This window comes from Hypanus sabinus, unplaced genomic scaffold (genome assembly GCF_030144855.1).
Source record: "Hypanus sabinus isolate sHypSab1 unplaced genomic scaffold, sHypSab1.hap1 scaffold_1213, whole genome shotgun sequence".
NCBI classification, from domain to species: Eukaryota; Metazoa; Chordata; class Chondrichthyes; order Myliobatiformes; family Dasyatidae; genus Hypanus; species Hypanus sabinus.
Window position 1 is genome coordinate 8,191 of NW_026779274.1, and position 22,659 is coordinate 30,849.

Genomic DNA, 22,659 nt, shown 5'->3' on the forward strand with positions numbered 1-22,659 from the left:
CCCCATCGCAGTCAAACCACATCCCCACCCCACAAAGAGGAATTATTCAAAAACTACCTCATCCATTACTGAGGACCTTCACAACCCGGGAAGTGCCTGTCGTTATTTGTACCATCGGGGTGGAGGTACAGGTGCCTGACGATCCGCACTCGACGACTTAAAACAAACTACTGAACTTCCACCCCCACCATCAGATTACTAAACCCTTCTCGGATACATGAACAGCCTCGATATTCCCCTATTTGCTGAGTTTATTAATTTTTGGAACTTATATTAAATCTACGGCATTGCGGAGTACCGATTGTGCAAATGATCTACTCTCGGGTGGTACAAGTCAAAAACAATAAATAAGATGGTGATTCCGGTGGCAAACACGCGATACGGATAGATAGGACATGTGGCACGCTGGTCTTCACTGAGTACAGGAGTCGGGAGGTCACATTGCAGTTGTACAGGACATCGGTGTGGCCACACTTGGAGTACTGTGTTCGGTTCTGTTCGCCCTGCTGTAGGAAAGATGAGCTGGAAAGAGTGCAGAGGGAGATTTACGAGGATGTTGCCGGGATTCGAGTGGCTGAGTTGTGGAGGCCGGGCTGGCGTAGGGAGTTTATTGTTTGGGGAGTAGGGGTGACTCTACAGAGGTGTATAAAACCCTGAGGAGCACAAATAGAGCACAGTCTTTTACCCCAGAGTTGGAAATCTGTGAACCAGAGTACACAGGAGTGAGGGGAGAGTGGGTGGAGAGGAGGGGAGGGATACCAGATGTGGAGTGGTGGAGAACGATGCGGGTGGGGGAGAGAAGAGTGGGAGAAATGGTGGTAAATAAAATGGTATGCTGGGGAAAGAGGAATGTAGGAGCGTGTTGGTGGAATGGGATGCGAGTTGTGGAGGGGTGTATTTGGGAGAAGGGCAGAGTGCGTGAAGCGGGAATTTGAGGATGAGGTGGACAACAGTGGGGAAGAGAGACGGGAGAGGAAGACGGATTGTAATGTGAATCAGTTTGGCCCAACGGATTGTTGACAGAGATCCTGGATCTTTTCAGGAATATCCGTGCGAAAATGTGCAGACTTCTCGCAGATGAAACGGTGTCGACGATTGCAACGGATCCCCCATCCGGGAGAGTCGCAGTTACCGCAGTTGGGCATTCCACTGTCATGCTTCAACATAAGACTAGAAGCCGATTCCCTATCAAAGAATGTTAAAGAAATTTAGCAGAGTCAAAACAGCTCCAGGAGGAAACCCGAGAAGTCACTAATTTAATTCCCCTTCAGTGTTCTTTCCATAAGGCAAGTGATCCGCCTAAACTAGACCCCAGACCCGTTTCATTCCCCACGGCCCTGTGTCGTAATCTAATCTACGATCGTGACCCCCACACTTCGCACAGCCACGGTGTGTCTCCAAACTAATCCCCCTGACCCAGTCACAAGCCAGAATCCAGTGTGAATCCGAATCTCACCCGGCTTCGCATTTTCCAATCCAATAAGATCCATATAGATTGCCGATAGCGTTGGAAACACCATTCTGCAAAATTAAACCTCATCAATTAATGTTTAGGAGGAGCCTCTTCCAATGTATGAACTGGGGAGTGTGGGATGGGATGGTCGAGAGAGTGAGAGTGAGAGAGAGAGCGAGTGTGTGAGTGTCTGAGGGAGAGAGAGAGAGAGAGAGAGAGAGAGAGAGAGAGAGAGAGAGAGAGAGAGAGAGAGTGGAAACTTCACTCTGTGTCTGATCCCGGGAGTGTGTGATGGGACGGTGTGGAGGGAGATTCACTCTGTGTCTGACACCGGGAGTTTGTGATGGGACGGTGTGGAGGGAGATTCACTCTGTGTCTGACCCCGAGAGTGTGTGATGATTCTTGTGTTACTGTGTAATCTTCTCGTGTTGTGACACATACCGCTTCATCCCTTGAATTGATTTCCAGCAGCCTTGAACCACGGTTTGAACATTCTTGCACCGCTCTGGGGAAAGCTGTTGTAAACGTGGTTATGTAATAGCACCGATCTTTCTTTCTGATCCAGTCTTCGGAACAAGTTTGCTCTGGAAATCAGGGACAAGGAAATGTGACAGACAGACTGAAATTCCCTTCACACTTTCCCTTGATACACACCCGGTGTAACACACAGACTGAATTTCACCCACACCTGAGGTCATGAACACAGTGAATCTCCTCCCACACCGACCCATCGCACAATAACAGGGACCAAGCACAGTGCCGGTCCCTCCAAACCATCCATCAAATTCTCCAGGGGTCAGGATCCTGAGTGAGTCTCGTACAAGGTGGACCTATCCACACAGAGGCACAGAATGAAGTTCCCTCCACATCTTCCATTACAGACTCCCCTCTACCTAAGTCCCCTGATACACTCCCGGAGTCATACACAAAGTGATGTCTAACTGACCTTGCTCCCTCCACAACAACACACTGCCGCGCTTATGGTTCGGACACAGACTGAAGTTGCCTTCACACTCTCCTATCGCACACCCCCGTGGTCAGACACTGAGTGAAGCTCTCTCTCTCTCTCTCTCTCTCTCTCTCTCTCTCTCTCTCTCTATCTCTATCCACGGCCCCATCACTGACATGGGTTCAGACTGCACTCTGCTCACTGTCAAGTCACAGGTTCCTGCGGATAGACACAGAGTGAATCTCCCTCCACTCCGTCCCATTACACACTCCCGGTGTCAGACACAGAGTGAATCTCCCTCCACACCGTCCCATCACACACTCCCGGGATCAGACACAGAGTGAATCTTCCTCCACACAGTCCCATCACACAGTCCCGAAATTAGATACACAATGAAATCTCTTCACATGATCCCTGTGTCAGTTGTAGAGTGAAGATCCCTGCAGGCCATTCAATCACACACATCCTGACAGGGCAAACGCATGTCAGCGTTCCATCCCGATGTCTGCCATGCAGAAAAGTTCCGAAAACACATTCCCAGGTTCAGACACAGATTGGACAATTCCACACTGTCCCATCACACACTCCAAAGATCGGATTGTCCCTCCGTAGCATTCCCTCACACGCACACTGTGTCAGTCACAGAATGAAGCTGCTTCCACAGTGTTCTTTCACAGCCCACAGAGGTCAGACGCGGAGTGACACTCCTCCCATGCAGACCCATCACACTACCCAGAGTTGAACACAGTGTGACGACGCATTGCACTGACACATAAAATACTCCCGGTGTAAATCTCAGAGTGACTCCCACTCCGCACTGTTCCAAGACACATTTCTGGGGTCAGACACAGAATGAGACGCCCTCTAAACTGCCCCATTGCACTTTCCCGGGGTCAGATACAAACTCGCATCATACCCTCCCATAGTCAGTCTCAAAGGAAAGCTCGTCTACACCGTCTAATCTCTCCTGCTGCCATACTCAAGCTGAGTCTCCCAGACCAATCACAAGGTGTAGCTCCCTCAACTCCTCCTCATCAGTAACTTCAGGAGTCAGATACCCATCTCCTACCCCCCACAATATCACAAAATACCTGAGGGACAGACACACATAGAATTTCAATCCGCTCCTCTCCTTTACACAACCTCGGAGACAGCCGAAGAATGAAGGCTCAGGGTCCCATCATACTATCCCGGTGTCAGACACAGAGTGAGTCTCCCTCCGCACCGTCCATCACACAGTCCCGGTGTCAGGCACAGAGTGAATCCCCCTCCACACCATCCCATCACACTCTCCCGTTGTCAGACACAGACTGAATCTCCCTCCACACCGTCCCATCACACACTCCCGGGGACTGACACGGACTAAATCCCCCCCCCCCCACACCGTCCCATCACACTCTCCCGGTGTCAGACACTGAGTGAATATGCCTCCACACTCCCACCCCACCGCATATTCCCGTGGTGAGACACTGTATGAAGCTCCTCCTACACGGTGACATCAGACAAAACGGGCGTCAGTAAACGAAAGAAGCTCCCTCCGCATCGTCCTGTCACACTCCACTGGTTTCCGACGCGGAGCCGAACACATCCAAGCACATGTTATCTTTCTCGGTTTCAGGCGCACACATGACACACGCCCGCCAAAAACGCTCTCACACCAAACACCCCCCCCCCCACCTTCCCGCCTATAGCTACCCATGGCATACACACTGTGTCAACCACAACGACCCATCATACACAAACGGGGTGAGACACAGATTTAAAATCCCTGCAAACTGTCCGATCACACACTAACAAGGTCGAACGCAGATTACCTCTCTCCACGGACCCATGACAGACACCCGGGGTCGGACGTGGAATGATGCTCCCGTCAACACTGTCCCATCACATACTCCCGTTGTCAGACAAAGAATTTTGCTCCCTCCACAAAGCTTTGTCACGCAATGATAGGTCAAAGAAAGAGTGAAGCACTCTCTCCATGTCCTCGTCACTCATTCCGGCTGTCAGACTCCATACTTCCACACCGTCTTATCACACACTCCCGGCCTCAGGCACACAGTGAAGAACCCTCCACACCACCCCTCGCTACCTCCCTGGATCAGGGAACAGAATTTAGATCCCTCACGTCCTCCAATCACACACAGCCTCGATAAGGCACACTGTGAATCTCTCTCCATGGCCCCATCGCACAATCCAGCCGTCAGACACAGAAATAAACTCCGTCAGCACACACGACGAGGGTGATTCTCCATCGTTTGCCTCTCAACGCACCACGTAGCAAATTTCAGTCACAGAGTGAAGCTCCCTCCACACGACCCCATCTCACACTCCCGAGTCTAATACAGTGTGAATCTCCATCCTTACGTCCCATCAAGCATCTCCTGGCGGGTCACAGAGTGAGACTCTCTCTCTGATCCGTTCCATCACACCAACTTGTGTTTTCACACAAAGAGAAGCTCCACCCACACCCTCCTGTGGCACACTCACGGCGTCAGACTCCCTGCTCAATATCCAATCACACAATCCGTTGTCAGATAGAATATACGTCCATTTGCACTGTCCAATCACACACTCCTGGAATCAAACACAATCGCTCTCCCGCTCGACGAGCCCATTACACACTCCCGGGTTCAGGCACATAGTGAATCCCCCTCCACACCGTCCCATCACACACTCCCGGGGTCAGACACAGAGTGAATCTCCCTCCACACCGTCCCGTCACTCACTCCTTGGGTCAGACACAGAGTGAATCTCTCTCCACACTGTCCCATCACACACTGCCGGAGGGAGACACAGGGTGAAGTAGCAATGCTACGTCTCACAATCCCGTTGTCAGACACAGAGTGAATCAAAATTCACAATGTCCCATCACACTCTCCTGGATTCAGTGACAGAGGGAAACTCCCTCCATGCAATCCCATCACACACTCACCGGGTCAACCACAGAGTGAATCACCCTGCCTGCCAACTCTTCACACACTCCCGATGTCAAGCACAGAGTGACGCTTCCTCTCCCCATGCCTGCCCTGTGATGAGGAGAGGGTGAAAGTGGGGGATGATGTCTCACCTCTTCTGCTGGTTAACAGTTCACAGATTTCAGCTTTGGTTTCGTTGACAGATCTGTACTTCGTTTCCATCTCAGTGAACTGGTGACGGAGATCGTTGTTCATTCGTTTAAGATCGAACAGATTAGAGTTTCGCTGACATGTTTCGTAAGACTGACGAATCTGTGATACTGAGTGAGATGGTGAAGGATTTTTAGCGTTTACAGTAACACGTGATTCAGCGTCACACCACCGAACGGGTCACAGAGAGTGTTGCGTCAGTGTCACGGAGAAGGGCGTCACAGTGAAGGATGTACTGATGGCACAGGGAGAGGCGTCGGCGTCACCTTGATGGGAGTGTCTGTGTCACGCTAGGGGGTATATCAATGTCCCGGTGAAAGTCTTTTTTTTTTGTTTCTATTGTGGTCTGCGTCAGTATCGTATGGGGCATGTCCGAGTTGCTGTGAGGAATGTGCCGGCGTCACTGTGAATTTAACTGTCGGTATTACGGTAAGGGGTTTGCCTGTGTCAGGGTGAGGTGCGCCTAATTGCCTCAGTGAGCGGTGCATCGATGTTATGTTGAGGCGCGATACTGTCACGGTACGGGGTGTTACAGTGACATCTGAGTCTTTTTCACAATGCGGTGCGGAGCGGATCACATTGAGGAGCGTGAAGATGTCACGGTGTACGCAACATCAGCGTCACGGTGAAGAACGTATCGGTGTCACTGTGAGGTGTGTTTCGGTGCTGCCTTGAGGAGTTTATCAGTAACGCCATCAGGGACATGGCGAAGTTATTGAAGGGTACCATGCAGCCAGTGTGACAGCCATGTGCGTGTCACGGCGATGGTCGTTTCAATGTCGCGGTTAGGAGTGTATCTATGTCTCTTTGTAGGTCGTGACCGTAATACGGTAACAGCATTGTTAATGTTATGGTGAATGGAGTGTCGGTGTCAGGACGAGTCTTGATTGTGTTACGGTCAAGGCCGTGTATTTTTCACGGTCAGAGGAGTGTCCGTGTTATAGAAGATAGAGCATGGAATTGTACAGCACAGTACGGGCATTTCGGCCCACAATGTTATGCCGACCCGTAAACCCTGCCTCCCATATAACTCCCCACATACCTGTCAAGCAGCCTCTTAAATTTCAGTGATGATTCTGCCTCCGCTATTGACTCAGGGAGTGCATTCCACGCACGAACCACTCTCTGAATAAAAACATTTTTTAAAAAAACTTCCTCTAATAACCCCCGTCAGCTTCTTACTCTTTACCTTAAAGCCAGGTCCTGTTGTATTGAGTAGTGCGCCCTTAGGGAAGAGTCCACTCTATATATTCCTCTTAATAACTTGTATAACCCTATCATGTCTCCTCTCATCCTCCTTCTCTCCAAAGAGTAAAGCCCTAGCTCCCTAAATCTCTGATCATAAATGAGACTGTCTAAACCAGGCGGCATCCGGGTAAATCTCCTCTGTACCCTTTCCAATGCTTCTACGTCCTGCCTACATTAAGGCGACCAGAACCGGACACAATAATCCAAGTGTGGCCTAACTTGAGTTTTATAGAGCTGCACCATTACCTCTCTTTCTGTGGAAAGTGGCCAATGAGTGAGTGGGCCAGTGAAGGTGTGGAGATTTAAGGCTTTGACTCGAGAGACATTTGAAGATGCTGTTGGAGAGGAAGACCAACCAGGCGTGAGCCACGGTGGAACGGCCTCTGTCACTGAGTCTGACCCTGCGGTGCAGAAGGATGGGACGGAGAAGAGGAGAACTGTCGTCATTGGAGACTCTATAGTCAGGGGAGCAGACAGGAGATTTTGTGGACGTGAGAAGGAAACCCCCATAGTTTGCTGTCTTCCGGGTTCCAGGGTCCGGGATGTCTCTGACCGAGTGTTGACATCCTGGCACGAGAGGGAAAACAACCAGAAGTCGTGATACATGTTGCTACCAACGACATAGAGTGATGAGGTGCAGAAGTGTGAGATCCGGGAACTAGGCAGAAGGCTGAAGGACAGGACCTCAAATGTGGCGTTCTCAGGATTGCTGCCAGTGCTACGTGATAGCGATGGTAAGAATTGGAGGAGATGGCAGTTGAATGCGTGGCTGCGGATCTGGTGCAGGGGGCAGGGGTTTAGATTTTTGGCTCATTGGGATCTATTCAGGGGAAGTCAGGACGTGTGCAGATTGTATAGGTTGAATCTGTGCTCGAGGGGGAGCAATAGGCTTGCAGGTATGTTTGCTATCATGGTTCGGGAGGGTTTAGAATAATTAGCAAGGGAGATTGGACCCGGAGCAATAGAGCAGTGAAATAAGTGTATGGCGTAAAGACAGATTAAAATATAGAAAGGAACTGAGGAATGAGTAACAGAATAAAGGGTGTAAAGATCGTAAGGTGGAAGGGCTCAAGTGTGCGCAATTCAATGCAAGAAGCATCAGGAACAAAGGTGATGTATTGTGATGTAGTGGCCATTCCGGAGAAATGGCTGGCACCAGGGCAGGAATGGATTCTTAATATTCCTGGACTTCAGTGCTTTAAAAGGGATAGAGAGAGCGGAAAAAGGGAAGAGAGTGGAGGATGCTATCACGTACCTGCTGCACAAATCCCTCTCTCACCTGGATAGTGTCAGTGGTGCTGTGAGGATTAAATTCCTGGACTTCTCTAGTGGTTTTAACACCATCCAGCCCAGGATCTTAAGGCACAAACTAAAGGAGATGGGAGTAGGATCACATATGGTGGCTTGGATAACGGACTACTTGACAGACAGACCTCAGTATGTGCGGTTGGGAGACTATAGGTCTGACACGGTGTTCAGGAGCACAGGAGCGCCGCAGGGGACCGTGCTCTCTCCGGTCCCCTTCACCCTGCACACATCAGACTTCCAATATAACTCGGAGTCATGCCATGTGGAGAAGTTCGCTGAAAACACGGCCATAGTGGGGTGTGTCAGGAATGTTCAGGAGGAAGAGTATAGGAAACTGATACAGGACTTTGTGATATGGTGCAACTCAAACTACCTGCGTCTCAATATCACCAAGACCAAGAAGATGGTGGTAGACTGTAGGAGACCTAGGCCTCATATGGAGCCAGTGATCATTAATGGAGAATGTGTGGAGCAGGTTAAGACATACAAGTATCTGGGAGTGCAGTTAGACGAGAAGCTAGACTGGACTGCCAACACAGATGCCCTGTGCAGGAAAACACAGAGTCGACTGTATTTCCTCAGCAGGCTGGCGTCATTCAATGTTTTTAGCGAGATGCTGAAGATGTTCTATCGGTCAGTTGTGGAGAGCGCCCTCTTCTTTGTGGTGGCGTGCTGGGGAGGCAGCATTAAGAAGAGGGACGCCTCAAGTCTTAATAAGCTGGTAAGGAAGGCGGGCGCTGTCGTGGGCACAGAACTGGACAGGATGACATCGGTGGCAGAGAGCAGGGCGCTGAGTAGACTACGTCAATCATGGAAAACCGTGAACATCCTCTGCACAGCACCATCCAGAGACAGAGAAGCAGCTTCAGCGGCAGGTTGCTGTCAATGCAATGCTCGTCAGACAGGATGAAGAGATTATTACTCCCCAACGCCATTCGGCTCTACAATTCAACCACTAGGGCCAAGACATGTTAAAGTGCCGGGGTTAGGACTGAGCTTAAGGTACCACTCAATGCACTTCAGTAAACTATTTCAGAACTTTTTAAAAACTATTTATTAATGCTTTTTGGGAGGGTGATTTTAGATGCATATCATATTTATACTGAGTAAACTACTGTATGTAATTAGTTTTGCTACAATAATTGTATGGGAAACTGGGAAAATGTTGAATTTCCCCTTGGAGATGAATAAAGTATCTATCTATCTATCTATCTATCTATCTATCTATCTATCTATCTATCTATCTATCTATCTATCTATCTATCTATCTATCTATTACCGGTAAGGATATTATTACAGCTGCAGAAAGGGTGGTTAATGTAGCAGTATCCTCTTTTGAGTCAGTTTGGTTAGACGTCAGGAACAGGAAGAGAGCAGGTACTCTACTGGGGCATTCTATAGACCCCCTGGTGGCAGCAGAGATACCGAGGATCAGATTGGGAGGCAGATATTGGGAAGGTGGAAAAATAAGAGGGTTGTTATCATGGGTGACTAACTTACCTAATATTGATTGGCAACTGATTAGTTCAATGTGTTTAGATGGGGAAGAGTTTACTAAGTGTGTCCAGCCTGGATTCTTGTCACAGTATGTTGACAGGCCGACTAGTGGGAATGCCATACTAGATCTAGTATTAGGTAACGAACGGGTCAGGTCACAGATCTGTCAGTGGCTGAGCATCTGGGGGACAGATATCACTGTTCCCTGGCCTTTAGCATTATCATGGTAAAGGATAGAATGAGAGTGGACAGGAACATTTATAATTGGGGAAGGGCAACTTATGAGTCTTTAAGGCTCGAACTTTCGGGTGTAAACTGGGATGATGTTTTTGCAGAGAAATGTACTGTGGACTTGTGGTCGATGTTTAGGGATCTCTTGCAGGATGTTAGAGATAAATTTGTCCTGCTAAGGAAGACAAAGAATGGTAAGGTGAAGGAACCGTTTGTGACAAGTGAGGTGGAAGAAATAGTCAGCTGGAAGAAGCAAGCATACATGAGGTTTAGGAATCAACGATCAGATGGGGCAGTTGAGGAATATAGGATAGCAAGAAAGGAGCTTAAGAAGGGGCTGAGAAGAGCAAGAAGAGGGCATGAGAAGGCCTTGGCGAGTAGGGCAAAGAAGTTCCCCAAGGCATTCTTCAGTTATGTGAAGAACAAAAGGGTGATAGAATTGAAGATAGGACCAATTAGAGATAAAAATGGGGAGATGTGCCTGGAGGCTCTGGAAGTGATCGAGCTCCCCAATGAATACTTCTTTTCGGTATTCAGCACTGAGAGGGAACTTAATGACGGAGAGGACAATATGAGTGAGGTTGATGTTCTAGAGCATGTTAATATTAAGGGAGAGGAGGTGTTGAAGTTGTTAAAATAGATTAGGACGGGTAAGTCCCCGGTGCCTGACGGAATATTCCCCAGGCTGTATTCCGGTGGACAACGAGGACATAAAGATCTTTTACAGAGGCTCAGCAATCTCTTCCCTCTCCTCTTGGAGCAGACTGTGGAATATTTTGTCAGGGTCTTGGGACTTATCCGTCCTAATGAATTTTAAGAACTCCAACAACTCCTCTCCCCTACTCCCAACATGCTCCAGAATATCAACGTCCCTCATATTGTCCTCACCGTCATCATGTTCTCTCACATTGGTGAAAGCTGAAGATAAGTATTCAGTGAGGACCGTGCTTTCTTCCGCAGTATCCAGGCACATAGAACTTTAGAACATTGCAGCACAAAAACAGGCCTTTTTGCTTTTCTTGGCTCTGCCGAACCTTTTTTCTGCCTAATCCTACTGACATGCACCTGGGCCAAATCCCTCCAAACGCCTCTCATCCATATACTTGTCCAGGTTTTTCTTAAGCCTTAAAAGTGATCCCGCACTCACCAATTAATCTGGCAGCTCATTCCACACTCCCACCACTCTCTGCTTAAAGGGAATATTAGCCGCCATAATGTTATCTTTAAACATTTCCCCCTTCACCCTTAACCCATGAACTCTGATTTTTTTTTTCTGCCCGGCCTCAGAGGGAAAAAGCTTGCTGGCATTAACTCTATCTATATCTATCATAATGTTATACACCTCTAACAAATCACCCTTCATTCTTCTACGCTCCAGGGAATGAAGTCCTAACCTATTCGAACTTTATCTGTAACTCAGTTTCTCAAGTCCCGGCAACATCTTTATTAACCTTCTCTGCACCCTTTCAAACTTATTAATATCCCTCCTGTAATTTGGTGACCAAAACCGCACACAACACTCCAAATTCGGTTTCGCCAATGTCTTATACAACCTCACCATTGCATTCCAACTCTTAAGCACAATACTTTGATTTCTAAAGGCCAATGTACCAAATGATCCCTGTACAAACCTATCTGCTTGTGATGCTACTTTGAGGTAATTATGTACCTGTACTCCCAGATCCTTCTGTTCTGCTGCACTCCTCAGTGTCCTACCACTTACCTTGTATGTTCTACCTTGGTTTGACCTCCTGAAGTGCAGTATCTCTCACTTGTCCGCATTGAACTCCATCTGCCATTTTGCTGCCCATTTCTCCAATTGGTCCAAATCCCTCTGTAAGCTTTGAAAACCTTTCTCACTGTCCACTACACCTCCACACCGTGTATCATCAGCAAATGTGCTGATCCAATTACCCACATTATCGTCCAGATCATTGATATAGATGACAAATAACAATGGACTCAGCACAGATCCCTGTGGCACACCACTTGTCACAGGCCGCCACTCAGAGTAGCAATCCTCCACTACCAAGCTCTGGCTTCTTCCATTGAGCCAATACCTAATCTAATTTACTACCTCTCCATGTATACCTAGCGATCGAATCTTCCTAACTAACCTCCCATGCGGACCTTGTCAACGGCCTTACTGAAGTTCATGAATACAATATCCACTGTCTTCCCTTCATCCATTTCCTGGTAACGTCCTCGAAAAACTCTAATAGTTTGGTTAAACATGACCTACCACGCACAAAGCCATGCTGATTGTTTCGAATAAGTCCATGTCTATCGAAATACTTGCAGATCCTATCTCTTAGTATTCCTTACAATAACTTACCTACTACCAATGTCAAATTTACCGGCCTATAATTTCCTGGCTTACTTTTTGAGCCTTTTTTAAACAACGGAATTAAATGAGCTATCCTTCCCACCTTTATCTCTAATCGCTCCCAACTTCACTCCAGTCTTCCTATTATTCTTCACATAACTGGAAGAATGCCCTACCCTACTTGCCAAGACCTTCTCATCTACCCTTCTGGCTCTCCTCAGCCCCATCTTAAGCGCCTTTCTTGCTACCCTGTGTTCCGCAATAGAACAATCTGTCCCTTGCTTCCTAAACCGCATATATGCTGCCTTCCACCTGACTAGATTTTCCACCTCACTTGTTGCCTATGGTTCCTTCACCCTACCATTATTTATCCCTAACAAATTTAACAAATTTATCCCTAACATCCTTCAAGAGATCCCAAAACATCGACTAAATGTCCTGTGACTAGTGGTGTGTGACAGGGATCAGTGCTGGGTCCATTTTATCTTTGTCATCTATATCAATGATCTGGAATGCAATGTGGTAAATTGGATCAGCAAATTTGCTGATGATAAAGAAATTGGAGGTGTAGTTGACAGTGAGGAAGATTTTCAAACCTTGCAGAGGGATTTGTACCAACTGGTAAAATAGGCTGAAAAATGGCAGATGGAGTTTAATAGAGACACGTGTGAGGTATTGCACTTTGGAATGAGAAACCTAGGTCGAACATACAACGTAAATGGTAGGGCACTGAGGAGAGCAGGAGACAAGAGGGCTCTCGAAATACAATTACAAAATTCCCTAAAAGTGCCCTCAGAGGTAGAGAGGGTAGTAAAGAGAGCTATTGGTACATTGGCATTTATATATCAAAGTACTGACATCAAGAATTGGAACGTTATGGCGAGGTTGTATAAGGCATTGGCATTGGTGAGGCCAAATTTTGAATATTGCGTGCCGTTTATGTTACCGAATTGCAGGAAATATATTAATAAGGTACGAATGCTGCGACGGTTTACATGGATGTTGCCGGGACTTGAGAAATTGAGTTACAAAGCAGGTTGAATAGATTTGATAAGTTTCCACACGGAAGGTTAGCTTGGAAGGTTCAGTCGTTAGCTATTAATATTGAAGTAGTAAATGTATTCAACAGTGGCTGGAAGGGAGATGCCAGAGAGTAGTAGTGGATAACTGTTCGTCAGGTTGGAGGCCGGTGACTAGTGCTGTGCCTCAGGGATCTGTCCTGGGTCCAATTTTATATGTCATATACATAAATGATCTGGATGATGGGGTGGTATATTGGATCGTAAGTATGTAGATGATTTTAACATAGGTGGCGATGTGGATAGTGAAGTAGTTTTTCAAAGCTTGCAGAGAGATTTAGGCCAGTTAGAAGAGTGGGTTGAACGATGGCAGATGGAGTTTAATGCTGATAAGTGTGAGGTGCTGCATTTTGGTAGGACTAATCAAAATAGGACATACCTGGGAAATGGTAGTCCATTGAAGAATGCATTAGAACAGAATGATCTAGGAATAATGATGCATTTTTCCCTGAAGATGGAATCTCACGTGGACAGGGTGGTGAAGAAAGCTTTTGGTATGCCTTATTTTATATATCAGAGCATTGTGTATAGAAGTTGCGATATATGGTTAAAATTGTACAATAAATTGTTAAGGCCATATTTGGAGTATTGTGTACAGTTCCAGTCAACGAATTGTCGGAAAGATGTTAACAAATAGAGTACAGAGAAGATTTACTAGAAGGTTACTTGTGTTTCAACACCTAACTTACAGAGAAAGTTTGACCAAGTTTTGTCTTTACTTTTTGGAGCTTAGAAGGTTGACGGTGGACTTGAGAAGAGGCATCTAAATTTATGAGGGGGATAGATAGAGTTGACGTGGATAGGCTTTTTCCTTTGAGAGTAGAGGAGATTCATAAAAGAGGACAAAAGTGAGTGAGAGTTAGGGGGCAAAAGCTTAGGGGAAGCAACAGGGGGAACTTCACTACTCAGAATGTGGCGGCTGTGTGAAACAAGCTTCCAGTAGAAATGGTAGAGGCAAGTTCGTTATTGTCATTTAAGGTAAAGTTGCAGAGGTATATGGACAGGGAAGGAATGGAGGGTTATGGTCGGTGGGACTAGGTGAGAATAAGCGTCGGCACGGACTGGAAGGACTGAGGTTGCCGGTTTCCGCGCTATAATTGTAATATGCTTACATTGTTCAGATTAGGAGTTTTTTCCCTGGAGCGTAGAAGAATGAGGGGATATTTGATAGAGGTGTATAAAATGATGATGAATATAGATAGAGTGAGGACAAGCAGGCTCTTTCCACTGACGCTCGGGGAGAGATAAAAAAAAAAAAAACAGAGGACATGGTTTAAGGTTGAAGGGGAAAAAGTTGGAAGGGAACATTATGGGTTCCGTCTTCTTCACACAGAGGGTAGGAGTGTGGAATGAACTGCCAGATGAAGTGGTGAATGCAGGCTCACTTTTAACATTTAAGAAAAACGGACAGGTACATGGATGAGAGGCTTATGGAGAGATATGATTCTGGTGCAGGTCACTGGGACTAAGCAGATAAATGGTTCAACACAGCCAACAAGGACCAAAAGACACGTATCTGTGCCGCAATGTTCCGTGGTTCTATGGTCCTATGTCTATAGTATAATTCCCAGTAAATTATCATCCCAATTCACAACCGGAAAATCTAGTCTGATAGCTTCATATTTTCACTTCCCCAATTAAATATTTTCCTGTCCTCTCTGATTCTATCCTTTTCCATGATAATGCTAAAGGCCAGGGTGCCGTGGTAATTGTCCCCAGAGGTTCACCCATTGAAAGATCAGTTACCTGTCCCTGTTCGTTTCCTAATACTGGATCCAGTATTGTATTCCCCAGTCGGCTTGACGACACGCTGTGGCACTAATACTGACTCAAAAGTGGATAGTGCTCCGGTACCCACCCTTTCTTGTGCTGACCAGTAATGCCACCGCTTCTCCCCTTCAAGTAATATGGAGAATCCGTTTCTGCCCTGGTGCCAGTCAAATCTCTGCAATAGCCAGTCCATCATAATTCCATGTATGCATCCAAGCTCTCAGTTCATCATCTTTGTTCCTGATGCTTCTTGCATTGAAGTACACGCACTTTAGCCCTTCTACCTTACTACCTTTACACCCTTTATTCTGCTTCTCTTTCCTCAAAGCCTCTCTATGTATTGCATCTGCCTTTACTCCATGCACTTCTTTCACAGCTCCATCGCTCCTGGTCCCATTCCCCTTGCAATATATTTTAAACCCTCCGGACCATGCTAGCAAACCTTCCAGCAAGGATATTGATCCCACTGGAGTTCAGGTGCAACCCATTCAATCTGTACAGGTCCCACCTTCCCCAGGAGAGATCCCAATGGTCCAAAAATCTAAAGCCCTGCCCCCTGCACAAACTCCTCAGCCACGTATTCAACTGCCATCTCTTCCAATTCTTACTATCACTATCACGTAGTACTGGCAGCAAACCTGAGAACGCCACCCTTGAGGTCCTGTTCTTCACCCTTCTGCCTAGTTCCGGGAACTCACAATTCAGGACCTCATCCCTCTTCCCTACGGTGAGGAGTTTTTAATTGGCGAACTGAAAGTTGGGGGTGGATTTTGGTGTCGTTGTTGTGTTTTACAGTAACAAATCATTCCACTCTCTTTATTTACGGTCTGACTCCATCCGGAGCCCGTTCCACTCACCATGGATCGAGAGACCGGCCACTGTCACGAGGAAGACGCCTATAATTAGGCAGAGTAGGCAGATCACACGGAACAGTACATTTCCGACCTTCACTTTCGAATCTCGTGCTTGCGCAACTGTGGAGAGACAATACGACCATAAGGTCACAATCAATATTTAATGACAATATGAGCTACTAATGAATAATTTACTTCAGTATCGTAGTGATTGCAGTGTTGACTTGCAGCAGACTGAAAAGCTTCAGGATGTAGATATTCAGAAAGAGGTTGTGCTGGACCTTGTGGAAAGCATCGGCTTGGATAAGTCGCCTGGAACGTACGAAATGTAAAGGAAGCTGCAATGGAAGCCGAGGGAAGAGATTGCTGAGACTCTACCGATGGTCTTTGCGTTATGAATAGGGACGGGAGGTCTGAACCCCCCCCCCCCTTACCACGTCCCTATCTATAATTTTAGTCTGCTTCTCTTTATCTCTTGTTTTCCCCCCTCACTATAATGTCCCCCCAGCCCTACCATTCTTTCTCTTTTAATTCTATAATTCTCCAGCTTCCCCTACCCAATTTCCCTCCAGCCTACTTCCCAGCTCTCCACTTCATCCCTCCCAACACTGCTTATCCCTCCTCGACCATCCTATGTTACCTCACTCCTGATGAAGGGTTTCAGCCCGAAACGTCGTCACTACCTCCTCCCATAGATGCTGTCTGTCACAGCATTTTGTGTTTTTATCTGCAATTCTCATCCCAGTTAGGAGGGAAATAACCGCCGAGAGAAATTCCATGGGCGTAGAAAGATGAGAGAGAGAGAGAGAGAGAGAGAGAGAGAGAGAGAGAGAGAGAGAGAGAGAGAGAGAGAGAGAGAGAGAGAGAGAGAGAGAGAGAGAGAGAGAGAGAGAGAGAGAGAGAGAGAGAGAGATATGGATTGTGGAGCATGTCTGATAAGAATAGCAGAAAGAGGTTTAACTGCAGACCAGAGTGACATTATTTTTTAAGCAGACGGTACTCTGTCTGTAGAAGGAACAGCCAGAGAAATGGTCGATGCAGATGAATTAGCATTTGTACAAGTGTGCGAAGAGCAGATGATCCCTTCAGAATGGCGTCATCAATGTAAACTCTGACCTGCTTGAGCAGTCACTGGCATTTTTCCTGGTCTTGACGCAATATGATGATCTTCATCCTGAGCGATCGGAAGTTCATTTAGGCGAAAGTTCAGCTGAGAGTAGGTGGGGTCCAGACCATCTGGAACAGAGTGGAAGAGAATTTGAGAGAGAGAGAGAAAGAGAAAGGCAAGGGACAGGTCGAGAATGGTGGGGCGGATTGTGAGTCAGGGAGAAAAGTTGAGGAAGAACAGGAACTAGGGTAGAGTAACATGTGGAGACTGAGCAGCAGATGGATGGATGGATGGAGAGGGGAAATAAGGTGAGGGATGAAAGCGCTGCGCGGGAAATTGGGAGACAGAATGAGGAGAGGAATTCAACTGGCAGTGTGGATGGAGAAGAACGAAAGGGACGGGTTGCACATTAAGAGGCGGAGGACCATCATTCTGGCAGGCAGGGTTGCAACTGCAACACCGGTGTTTTTAAACTAGTAAGTGGGGGAGGAGAGGGGAAATCTGGAAACAAAATGTCAGTTAAAGGAAAAGAGAGAAATAGAAAACTTAAGAAAGACAACACAATTAAAGGGGCAGAAAGCTCAGGAAGGATTCGGAGCGTATGGCCAAGTGCAATAGGGATCAATGTGTGAAGTGAGGGAAGTGATGGTTGAAACGTATTATATATGAATGCACGAAGTATAAGAAATAAAGTAAATGAGCTTGAGCTCAGTTGGATATTGGCAAGTATGATGTTATAGGAATAACAGAGACATGGCAGCAAGAGGACCAGGACTGGGAAATGATTTTTCAAGCGTATACGTCCTATGGAAAGGACAGACAGTTGGGCAGAGGGGGTGGGGTGACTTTGCCGGTGAGGAATGAAATTCAGTCCCTTGCGATGGGTGACATAGAATCAGGAGTGTAGAGTCAGTATGGATCGAACTGAAAAATTGTAAGGGCAAAAATACCGTAATATGAGTCATATGCAGGCCCCCAAATATTAGCCTGGATGCAGGGGGCAAGTTGAATCAAGACCTAAAATTAGCATGTCGCAAAGCTAATGCAACATGTAGGTAAGGGAGTTTGTGGAGTGACTCCGATTTGGATCCTTAGAGCAGCTTGTACTGGAGCCGACCCAGTAGAAGACAATTGTGGATCTAGTGTTGGGTAATGAACCGGATTTGATAAGGGAACTCGAGGTAAAGGATCCATTCCGAGGTAGTTACCATAATATGATAAGTTTTATTCTACAGTTTGAGAGGGAGTAGGGAAAATCGGAGATGTCAGTATTACAGGTAAACAAAGGGGATTATGGACCCATGAGGGAGGAACTAGCCAAAGTTGACTGATACCCTCGCAGGGGTGACAGTGGAACAACAATGACAGGTATATCTGACAATAATACAGAAGGTGCAGGTTCAGTTCATTCCAAAGAGGAAGAAAGATACTGAGGGGAGTAGGGGGCGTCGGTGGCTGACAAGGGAAGTAAATGACAGTATAAAAATAACATAACAAAAATGAACGGAAAGCCAGAGGATTGGGAAACTTTTTAAGTAGCAACAAAAGATCACTAAAAAGGCAATACAGGGAGAAAAGATGAGGTAGGAAGGTAAGCTAGCAAAGAATATCGGGGAGGATATTAAAAGCTTCTTTAGGTATATGAAGATGAAAGGTATTTAAGACAAATGTTGGGCCCTTGAAGGCAGAAACGGGTGAATTTATTATGGGGAATAAGACGAGATGAACAAGTTATGTGGATCTGTCTTAACTAGGGAAGACACAGACAATATCCCAGTTGTAATAGTGGTCAGAAGACCTAGGGCAACTGAGTAACTAATGGAAATCCACATTAGGCAGAAAATGGTATTAGTTGGACTGATGGGACTGAAGCCTGATAAATCCCGACGGCCTGAAGGTCTGCATGTCAGGGTACATAAAGCGGTAGCTCTGGAAATCGTGGTCGAATTGGTAATCATTTTCCAATGTTCTATAATTCAGAATCAGATCCTGAGGATTGGAGGATAGCTATTGTTATTCCACTTTTTAAGAAAGGAGGGAGAGAGAAAACAAGAAATTAGCCTGATATCAGTGGTGGGGAAGTGCTGGAGTCAATGATAGAAGATGAAATAGCGGCACATTTGGATAGCAGTAACAGGATTGGTTCGAGTCATCATGGAGTTACGAAGGGGAAATCATGCTTGATTAATTTCTGGAATTTGTTGAGGATGTAACTATGAAGATGGACAAGGAGAGCCAGTGGACTTAGTGCACCTGGGCTTTAAGAAAACCATTGATGAGTTCCCACTTAGGGGAATAGTGAGCAAAATTAGAGCACATGGTATTGGGAGAATGGTGCTAACATGGATATAAAATTGATTTGGAGACAGGAAGCAAAACGTAGGGATTAACGGGTCCTTTTCAGAATGGCAGGCAGTGACTCGTGGGGTACCGCAAGGCTCGGTGCTGGAATCGCACCTATTTACAATATACATTAGTAATTTAGATGAAGGGATTAAAAGTAACATTAACAAATTTGCAGATGACACTAAGCTGGGTAGCAGTGTGAAATATGAGGAGGATGTTAGGAGAATGCAGGGTGTCTTAGACAGTTTGGGTGAGTGGGCAGATTCATGGCAGATGCAGTTTAATGTAGATAAATGTGAGTTCATCCACTTTGTCGGCAAGAACAGGAAGTCAGGTTACTATCTGAATGGTGTCAAATTAGGAATAGGGGAAATAGAACGAGATCGATGTGTTCTTGTACATCAGTCATTGAGCGCAAGCCTGCAGTTTCAGCAGGCAGTGAAGAATGCTAATGGCATGTTGACCTTCATTACAAGTGTAGTTGAGTATAGGAACAAAGAGGGCCTTCTGCAGTGGTCCAGGGCCCTGGTGAGACCACACCAGGAGTATTGTGTTTAGTTTTGGTGTCCAAATTGGAGGAAGTACATTCTTGCTATTGAGGGAGTGCAGCGTAGTTTCACGAGGTTAATTCCGGGGATGGCAGAAATGTCATATGTTGAAAGATTGGAGCAACTGGGCTTGTATACACTGGAATTTAGAAGGATGAGAGGGGATTTGATTAAAAGAAATAAGATTATGAAGGGACTGGACACGCTAGAGGCAGTAAACATGCTCCCGATGTTGGTGGAGTCCAGAACCAGAGGTCACAGTTTAAGACTAAGAGGTAGGTTATTTAGAACTGAGTTGAAGAAAAGCATCTTCACCCAGAGAGTTGTGGATATGTGGAATGCTCTGCCCCAGAAGGCAGTGGAGGCCATTTCTCTGCATGCTTTCAAGAAAGAGTTGAATAAAGCTTTTAAAGACAGCGGAATCAAGGGTTATGGGGTAAAGGCTGGAACGGGGTACTGATTGTGGATAATCAGCCAAGATCACTATGAATGGCGATGCTGGCTCGAAGGGCTGAATGGTTTTCTCCTGCACCTATTGTCTATTGTCTTTTGCGTACAGGAGTAACGCGGTCATGTTGCAGTTGTACGGGACGTCGATGAGGCCGTACTTGGAGTATGGTGTTTAGGGTTGGTCGTCCTGTTCCCAGAAAGATGCCATCGAACTGGAAATGTGTGCACGGGGAGATTCAAGATGACGTTGCCGAGATTCCAGGGACCCAGTCAGGGAAAGAGGTTGGGTTGATTCTGACTTTATTCCTTGAAGCACAGGGATGACCTTTCAAGGGTATATAAAGTCACGAGGAGCACAGACAGAGTGAATGGGCGCAATGGTATCCCCTAGACTTGGACAATCGACGAGCAGAGCGCACACGTATAAGGAGAGAGGGGCAATAGATTCAACAGGTGAGCCGATTCACAACGGTTTGTTACCCAGATGGTGGTCAGTCTGTGGAACGAGCTGCCAGGCAATTGGTAGAGACGAATGCATTACACACCTGGGCATTTGGGATTATGACATGTGAGCCCTCCAAAATGACGTCGTTGTTGCATCACTGACCTGCTTGTGTATTGGTGAGGCGTTCGACTTTCCGAATGTTCAGCTCGGTGTAGGTGGAGGTCAGATCGTCTGCAAGAGAGAGATAAACAAGTGTGAGATAGCGCGATAGAGAATCGGGGACTGTGAGGTGTAGAGGGAAGGGAAGAGAGTACAGAGACGGTGGGGGGAGAGGGTTGGGGACAGCGAAAGGGATGAAGGGAGGCAAGAGAGGGAAGTGAGACGGGGAGTTCAACAACAATTGTTCGATTGAGTTCGATTGAGTTGTTGAGAGAGACTGAGATGTGGGGATGTGGGGATGGGTGGGAAAAAGTAGCAGAATTGGGGAAAGAGAACAAGGAGAAATAGGGGAGAGAGGGGTAAAGTGAGGTGAGGGGAGTGAGGTAGGCAGTGCGGAGAGTAGGATTGAGAGGCGAGGCAGAGGGGTGAGAGAGTAGAAAGTACAGGATGGAGAAATGTTGGGGGAGAGAGGAAGAGTCAAAAGGAGCGAGAGAGTGAGGGAAAGAGTGCAGAAAGAGAGCCAGAGTGGGAGTCCGGGGAAGGGTGACAGAGAAGAGAGGATTAAGAAAGTGAGCAATGAGAGAGGGAAGAGTTAATGGGTAAAAAGGGGTATAGAGATGTTGGGAGATTGTTAGAGAGCGGACAGAATAATCAAGCGAGAGGGAGGCAACAGAGCAGGGAAAGAGAGAGCGAAAGGGAGAGAGTGGAAGAGAGAAAATAATGGGACAGAGCGTGAAAGAGGGCATGGAGAGAGGGGGTACGGAAGAGAGAGAAAGGTTCCAGGAGGGATAGAGAGGGGAGGGGGCGTTAGAGAGGAGCGAATGAGTGACAGCAGTATGGGGGAAATAGTTAGAGGGTGAAGAGAGGGTTGATGAGGGACGTGGGAGAGATGGGACAAGAGAGCGGAGTGTGGATGAGATGGGAAAAGAGGGATAGAGGGGAGTCGAGAGGGGAAACAGAAGAATGAGTGTGAGAGAGAAAGGGAGAGAGTGGGGGGAAGAGGTACGGTTTGTGCAGAGTGCGTGGGGGGAGGAGATGGAAAATACGACAGGATCAGAAATATATTTTTGGGGGTTCCCTCATCACCGCATCTCTCATTGCCCGCTCTATACACCACCCTTCCCACGGTGCTCCTGATTCACCTGCCATCCCACATTGCTCCCTCCTAGTCGCCTGTCCTGCGCGTTCCCTCTGACATATTCTCAAACAGCGAATCATTAGGGTCAGCTGTAAGTTTGCCCTGAGGTTTCTCGACAGGATTCGACAAATTACATAAACCCAGTCAAGGCAACAAAGATGAAACTGACTTCCATCTCTACGGACCTGGGGCACAGAGAGGGTCTTGACTTTCGACCCCACGTACGATACATCAGGTTCCGAAATTGGCTGAGGTTCCCTCACCATCGTCCCAGGATCAGACACTGAGTGAACCTAGCTCCACACCGGCCCATCACACTTTTCCGGGGTCAAATACAGAGTGAATCTCCCTGTGCAGCGTCTCACAAGTCCTGGGATCAGACACAGAGAGACGCTCCCTCCACACTGTGCCATCACAAACTCCCGTGGTCAAACGCAGAGGGGGTTTCCACCTACACTATCCAACACACGCTCTCGGAGTCAGACTCAAATTGAAACTCCCTCCCTTCGTCTTTCTGCCACACTCACCTTGGGAAGGTGCCCCTGATCCAGTAATTGTGCGTTTCATATTCATGTACGTCTCGGTGTTGTCCATGCTGTGGAGGATGCTCTGTGCGTCTGAGCTC

At 47.0% G+C, this 22,659-nt stretch overlaps 1 protein-coding gene across 1 annotated transcript; it reads right to left on the reverse strand.

The window, feature by feature from the left end:
- Window positions 1-233: 233 nt before the first annotated feature.
- Window positions 234-22,643, reverse strand: LOC132386566 (C-type lectin domain family 9 member A-like). Its single transcript, XM_059958843.1, has 8 exons — window positions 22,562-22,643; window positions 20,900-20,968; window positions 16,957-17,076; window positions 15,844-15,960; window positions 5,470-5,637; window positions 1,895-2,037; window positions 1,457-1,521; window positions 234-1,185 (listed from the first exon to the last, which is right to left on the reverse strand). Exons 1-8 carry the CDS (start codon window positions 22,626-22,628, stop codon window positions 996-998), a joined length of 939 nt encoding a protein of 312 aa, XP_059814826.1. The 5' UTR covers window positions 22,629-22,643; the 3' UTR covers window positions 234-995.
- Window positions 22,644-22,659: the final 16 nt, after the last annotated feature.

What these genes read in the sequence shown, in the direction of transcription:
- LOC132386566 (XM_059958843.1), bottom strand. Translation starts at nt 22,628, where the DNA reads ATGGACAACACCGAGACGTACATGAATATGAAACGCACAATTACTGGA. An exon ending in TCAATTCAAGGGATGAAGCG is followed by an intron (nt 1,522 to 1,894) that starts GTATGTGTCACA and finishes TTAATTTTGCAG; the next exon opens with AATGGTGTTTCCAACGCTAT. An exon ending in ATTGGAAAATGCGAAGCCGG is followed by an intron (nt 1,186 to 1,456) that starts GTGAGATTCGGA and finishes ATTCTTTGATAG; the next exon opens with GGAATCGGCTTCTAGTCTTA.